The following is a 6,818-nucleotide window of genomic DNA, read 5'->3' as shown; positions in this document are numbered from 1 at the left end:
TGTTGCTAATACCCCGGATGTGGTTTTTCTTTGCGAAACAAAAATCCACTCTAATGGTTTCTCTCGTATTCATTCCAGGTGTAGGTTGGAAGGTTGTCTGGCGGTTAACTCAGATGGCAAAAGCGGTGGGCTTGCGTTACTGTGGAGGGAGGGTGTCACGGTCGATGTGCAAAATTTTTCCAACTATCATATTGATTCCCTTGTTTCGACGCAAGATGGTGAGGTGATCCGGTTTACGGGCTTCTATGGCCAGGCTGACCAAACCTGGAAGCATTTGTCGTAGGACATGTTAAGGAGGGTCAAGAGTACGGTTAAGGAAGGATAGATTGTGGGAGGTGACTTCAACGCTATTCTTAATAATGCTGAGAAAGATGGGGGCCGTAGAAAGTCAATGAGGTCTATGGATGAGTTTAGAGACATTCTAGATGAGTTGGCTTTGATCGATGTTAAGCCTACCAATGGTTGGTTCACATGGTCTAATAATAGAGAGGGTCCAAACTTGGTAAAGGAGAGACTGGATAGGTTTCTTATATCGGAGGATATGATTGTTAATTTCCCCTTTATTAATACTAGAGTGGTTCATCAGTCTAAATCTGACCATGAGGCTATTTTACTCAACACGATTGGTAACAAACCGAAAGAGGAGAGTTGCAACCACAGTTTACGCTTCAGGTATGACGCTTGTTGGGCCAAAAAGCAAGAAGCTAGGGATCTTATTAAACATATTTGGGATGACAAGAACAGTGATATGTTAAGCAAAATGGATATGGTTTGCAAGGAGCTAGGACCGTGGCAGCATAGAAGGTATAAAAAGGATGAAAATTGATATCAATAGGCTGGAAAAGAAGATTGGGAAGGTTATGGATGGGCCTATCAGTGTTGAGTCGTCACGCCTCTTGAAGAAGTCTCGGGACCAGCTTGGCCAGTGGTACGATACGGAAGAGAAATACTGGGCGCAAAGGGCCCGTAATCAGTGGCTTAGAGAAGGCGATAGGAATACTCGGTATTTTCACATGCCGGCGACGGGTCGTAAAAAGAAAAATTCCATTGATAAGCTTAAAGACATGCATGGCACGTGGCAGGAGGACAAGAAGGATATTTGCCATATTGTTTGGAGTTATTTCCATAACCTGTTCAAAACCTCGATTGATCCTAATGAGGATGTTGGCCTTAACTTTATCCCGGTTTGCATTTCTGACAACATGAACTGCTTTTTAAACAGAGAGTTCTCCGACGAGGAGATCATGGCGACTTTTAAGCAAATGGATCCCCGCAAAGCTCCGGGGATTGACGGGCTGTCCGGGAGTTTTTTCAAAGAGCACTGGGCGGTTGTGGGAAGTGATGTTTTTAAGACGTGTAGTGATATCCTCAATGGCAAGAAGAATGTGGATTACTTAAATGATACTTTGTTGATTCTGATTCCTAAGATAAAAAACCCTAGTGAGATGTCTAACTTTCGTCCTATAAGTTTGTGCAGGGTCATTTATAAGATTATTTCGAAAACTCTGGCAAACCGTCTTAAAGTGGTGCTCCCCCAGTGTATCACCCAAAATCAGAGTGCCTTTGTCCCTGGTAGGATGATTCATGACAATGTCTTGGTCGCTCATGAGCTTATGCATTACCTTCGCAGTTCAAAAAATGGCTCCAATAAGGGCTGCGTGATAAAGCTCGACATGAGCATGGCTTACGACCGGGTGGAGTGGAGTTTCCTGGAAAAAGTGATGTTTAAAATGGGCTTCTCTAATGATTGGATTAAAAAGATTATGAGTTGTGTTTGTACGGTGCAGTATAGAGTAAAGTGTAGCATGAGTTTAACAGACACTATTATTCCGGAAAGGGGTCTTCGTCAAGGAGATCCCTTATCCCCCTACTTATTTCTTTTTTGCATGGATGCTTTCTCTCACATGTTGCTGAAAGCTCAAGTTAACAATGAGATTAAGGGTATCCGTGTTTGCAAGGATGGCCCTAGAATTAACCACTTATTTTTCGCTGATGATGCCCTTTTGTTTGTCAGGAACCAACGTAAAGAAGTGGAAGTTTTCTTAACATTGCTGAATAATTTCTCAAGGATGTCGAGCCAAAGTATCAACTTGGAGAAGTCGATGGTGTACTTTAGCCCCAAGACTCCTGCTTTCCAACATGAGTTATTGGGGGATCTGCTGAAGATGAAAGTTGTTGATAAGCTGGATGGCTACTTAGGTCTTCCTATCCCGGCAACTAGAAAGAAATCTAGCTTGTTTCGGAATACCGTGGACTGTGTTGCGAGTAGAATTAACAGTTGGTCAAAGCGGCTTTTATCTAAGGGTGGCAAAGAGATTTTTATTAAGTCTATCATTCAAGCTATCCCTTCTTATGCTTTCTCGGTCTTTTTGGCTCCTAAAGGCGTGATTGAGGAGATCCATTCCATGGTGCGCCGGGTGTGGTGGGGTGGGGGGAGAGGAATAGAGGTTGGAGCATGCTGGCCTGGGATCGGTTGTGTCATCCCAAAGGTATGGGCGGCCTGGGTTTTAGGGATTTAAGCTTTTTTAATGTGGCTCTTTTGGGTAGGCAGGTGTGGCGCCTCATTCAGTATAAGGATACTCTCTGCTATAAGGTTTTGAGTGCTAAGTACTTTGTGAATGGCAACGTTCTTTGCCCTAAACGTACGTATAACCCCTCTTTTACGTGGCAAAGTATATATCAGGCCTCTAAGCTTCTCAACGAGGGCTTCGGGTGGACTGTCGGCAATGGTAAGAGTATCCGAATTTGGCAGGATAACTGGGGTTTTAGAGGTTTGTCGGGCGAGTCCATATGCATTGACAAGAGCTTGGTCAAGGAAAGCATTGTGAGGGACCTGTTTAATGAAAGCCATGACGGGTGGGATAAGGATAGGGTGATGGCTATTTATGGGGATTTGTTGGGGGACCAAATTTGCAATTGTCCCATTCTGCATGATGCTCCGGAGGATCGACGTATTTGGTTCCATAATCCTCACGGGGTGTTCACCTCGAAATTAGCGTACTCGTGGCTGCTCCTCAAACAAATTGGTTTCGGTCCTCATAGGATCTTCTGGAGAATTATTTGGAGGCTTAAAACTCTCCCGAAAATCCGCATTTTTTGCTGGAGACTTGGCCATAACATCCTGCCAACTTATGAAAAAATTTCTAGTTTCAGGAGTGGTTTCAACGATACTTTCCCGAGATGTGGTAAAGATAAGGAAACACTCATTCACGCGCTGAAAGACTGTCCGATGGCTCGTAAGGTTCTGGAGGTTGGTGGGCTTGATAATAAGCTCTTGGATGGGAACTATATTAATTGTATTGACTGGATTGAAGGCGCTACGAGAATTCTGGATATCAAAGCTCTCTCGGACTTTATTTTTGTCCTCTAGAACGTGTGGAATAGCAGAAATAATAAAATCTTCAGGGGTGTCGAGGAAGATGCTAAAGTGACCTGGGATCGGGCTACGGCATTAAGCAAGGAGTTCCGGATTTTTAATTTCTTGGAGGATCCGCTGCTCCCGAGAAAACCTGAGAAAAAAGCTTGGAAAAAACCGCATCGGGGGATGATAAAAATTAACTTTGATGCCTCTGTTTATGATAAGAAGGCGTTCTACGGCTTGGTTGCTAGGGATGCTGATGGTTTTGTTCTTGGCGGGCGGACGGGTTTTGTTAATAAAGAAATGCATATTGAGTGGGCTGAAATGCAGGCTATGGAAGAAAGCATTAATTTTGCTCGGTCTAATAATTGGAAAAATGTGGAGTTGGAATCTGATTGTGCTAGTCTTTTTAATCGTTTCAACAAGAGACAGGAAGATCTGACAATGGCGGGCCACCGTTTGCGGGATATTAAGAAGCAGTCGCTTTTCCTAAATCAGTTTTATTTTTGTTGGGCACCGCGCAGCTGTAATAAAGCTGCGGATGCCCTTTGTACTTGGGCTAGGACTAATAATTGTTGTATGGCTTTTAATATGGATTACCCTGCGTGTATCCATGCAATTGTGTTGAATGATGCTATTAAGTAATTGAAGTTTTGACCCTCAGGTCTTTCATCAAAAAAAAAAAGTTGAGTCGCTGCAAGTTTCACACTCTATTCTTTGCTTCGATCTGCTTGCCTTGGGTAATCTTGTTTCCAATATTCTTTAGAACCATACAAAATACAAGTTCCACCATTTAACTGACACTCACCTCAGAGCGTTTTTCCACAATGATGACAAACCAATTTACTCCCACATCAAACACTACCAACACTAGTTACTAGTGTAGTCAGTGATCTCAGTTTACTAGATCCTGGCTTATATTTCTCTGAAAACTCTGCTGTACAAGTCACACGACTATTATTAGCTCATTACTTTTTTGGTGGAGGAGTCAGAAATGATCTGATTAGTTTCTATATGTCAAAGTCTCGAGATTTTGATTTAGTTTACTTTTTCTCATTATATATATCTTCTATCTTTTGTGCTCATTTAGATAAAACCAAAAACTCCTTTAATTCCAGATTTCATACTAATATTTAGATATTTTCATTCAATCTCCACTCAAAATGGGTACACATCTTGACTACTATCGGTACAACCTCTTGAGCATACTTATTAAATAGAGCAAATTCTCTTTCATACTCAGCCACAGATCAGTTTCCCTGTTATAATTTTAGAAACTCTTTCTTTTCCTTTTCCAAGTAAAATATATTAATATATTTCTTTTTGAATATCGATTGAAAGAAATCCAAGTTCACTCTTTCTTTTATATGATCGCTATTAATGTAAACCACCCCTGATAATCCTCATCTTTTAACAGAGACACAGCACATCTCAAATAGTCATTGAGGTTACATGTCATTTCATCAAAGACTCTTTATGTGTTTTCAAGCAAATATTCAGCCTGGTTGGATCATCTTCTGTCTCACCTCTAAAAAATTCAGCTTTACTTTTTCAAATTTTATCAATCAGAGGTCTGTATGCATTTACCAAATTCTGAGGACAAGGGAGTACCATAGAGGCATAGTCGGGGGTGGAGGTTGTAGAGCTATAGGGTTAGCTTGTTTAAACTCTTTCATTCATCATTTGGAAAAACACATCACGTGTTTCACCTTCCAGCCTTTGAGAATGGGCACACTATGACTTGCTTCCTGGGCAGAAGTAGATAGAATCTATCACTCTTATCATATAGGGGCACGACACAATTTGATTCGGATCAAAAGTTTCACACTGTCACAGGTTAAATGTGTAATGTATTTTCTAGACTCAATATGTGCTATGTTCAGTCCTATAATCGACTAAATCGTAGCTTTGATACCATTAAGTGTAACAGCCCTTAACCGGTCTGTTCGTCGAACTTGAGCTATAGAATGCTACAGTCAATATCAGAACAGAACACCTTCAATTCACATCGATTATTTAAAATAAACATGGAATTACTTCATAAATACACAATTAACATTCAAATTAAACATGAATCATACTATCATAATCAATTCAATACATAATCACCAATTATAATTTTTCTCATGCCTTATATGAGCTTATGTATGCTCTAGTATCAACTTAAATTTTAACTAGGACTAACTTGCAACATTTCCAAAATTGAAGATAAATTATAACATAACTAAATCACTTAAATAATCAATCATGTCATAAATATTCAAATAATATGATATACAATTAAATTTAAGTCTTAATCGAGTTTACGAAAGCTCTTAAGTTGACCCGAGCACAAAAAATGATCAATTTGAAACATCTTTAATAGATAAGCACACTTATGAAAAATAGGGGTCACATGACCGTGTATCCAAGCCATGTAACTATCTGAAACTGTGCGGATCAATTTGTAAAATTTCATCAAAAGTCATACAGCCGTGTGGCTAGCTCATGTAACAAATTGAAACCGTGTTACCCAAAACTTCCTAAATAAAAATAGAGCACAATGACGTGTCCCTTATCCGTGCGTGACTGTAACACCCCAAACTTGACCCAAATGTTATGCCTAAATCTAGCGTGTCACATCAAAGCGTCGATCAAAAACTGAGTTTGTCGTTAAAGGTTCATTTCTATGTTTAAATCCTTTTGCTTGAGTTTAGCAAATAATCTCGTCAAAGATGTTTACTTAATGTCTGGCATTGATACTTTAGGTTATTCCAATCGCGGAAGCTACTAAAGTTTGAAATGTTAAAACGTCTGTTTTTAAGTGTTTTTGGAAAATAGTTGTTAATTTTGAAAATTCGTGTTTAGCAGTTTTAAATAAGGAAATCTAAAGCCCTTGTTTTAAAAAAATTTAATTCCTCAAAGGCCTTATAACAGAATTAAAACCCAAAATATAAAATTCAAATGAAAAGTCTACAGCAGAGCGCCCACGGTCGTGTGGCCACCTCCGAGTCTCTCGCGGCTCCAAATCGCCTAAGGCTGGGGATTACCTGCACAGTTAGACAGAAGGGTGAGTTTACGAAAACTCAGTGCGTAATTCTTTAATATACAAGCATTCAGATAAATTGTAAGCAGGAACAGACTAGGCCTGAGCCCATCACAGGCATAGTATCAGGTGAGCCTTAACCCATTAATAGAACCAGGTGGACCTAAGCCGATTACAAAATCAGTATCAGATGCAGATATGCATACAAAAATCCAACCCAATCCAACCAATACACCACCCGTACCAACCAACACACCATGTGGGGATAAAATCGACCCAACACACCAAGCTTAGCACCAGTTGTGGCACTAAGTCAACAGAACGGCTCGGCACCATAGATAGAATAGCTAAAAGCCCTAAATATCGCAGCAACACTGCCAGTTAACAAAACGGCTAAAACCCATAAGCAAAAAGGCAGTAAACCTGAAAAGAACG

General features: G+C 40.3%; 1 protein-coding gene across 1 annotated transcript; it reads left to right on the top strand.

The window, feature by feature from the left end:
* The first annotated feature begins 860 nt into the window (after positions 1 to 860).
* On the top strand, positions 861 to 4,003 carry LOC105781525 (uncharacterized). The gene is made up of 3 exons (XM_012606057.2): positions 861 to 2,489; positions 2,552 to 3,250; positions 3,371 to 4,003. Exons 1-3 carry the CDS (start codon positions 861 to 863, stop codon positions 4,001 to 4,003), a joined length of 2,961 nt encoding a protein of 986 aa, XP_012461511.2.
* Positions 4,004 to 6,818: the final 2,815 nt, after the last annotated feature.

Source organism: Gossypium raimondii, chromosome 13 (assembly GCF_025698545.1).
Source record: "Gossypium raimondii isolate GPD5lz chromosome 13, ASM2569854v1, whole genome shotgun sequence".
NCBI lineage: Eukaryota > Viridiplantae > Streptophyta > Magnoliopsida > Malvales > Malvaceae > Gossypium > Gossypium raimondii.
This window is presented reverse-complemented; position numbering and strand designations above follow the sequence as displayed.

What these genes read in the sequence shown, in the direction of transcription:
- LOC105781525 (XM_012606057.2), top strand. Translation starts at nt 861, where the DNA reads ATGGATGGGCCTATCAGTGTTGAGTCGTCACGCCTCTTGAAGAAGTCT. An exon ending in TCGGTTGTGTCATCCCAAAG is followed by an intron (nt 2,490 to 2,551) that starts GTATGGGCGGCC and finishes TTGGGTAGGCAG; the next exon opens with GTGTGGCGCCTCATTCAGTA. An exon ending in TGGCTCGTAAGGTTCTGGAG is followed by an intron (nt 3,251 to 3,370) that starts GTTGGTGGGCTT and finishes TTTGTCCTCTAG; the next exon opens with AACGTGTGGAATAGCAGAAA.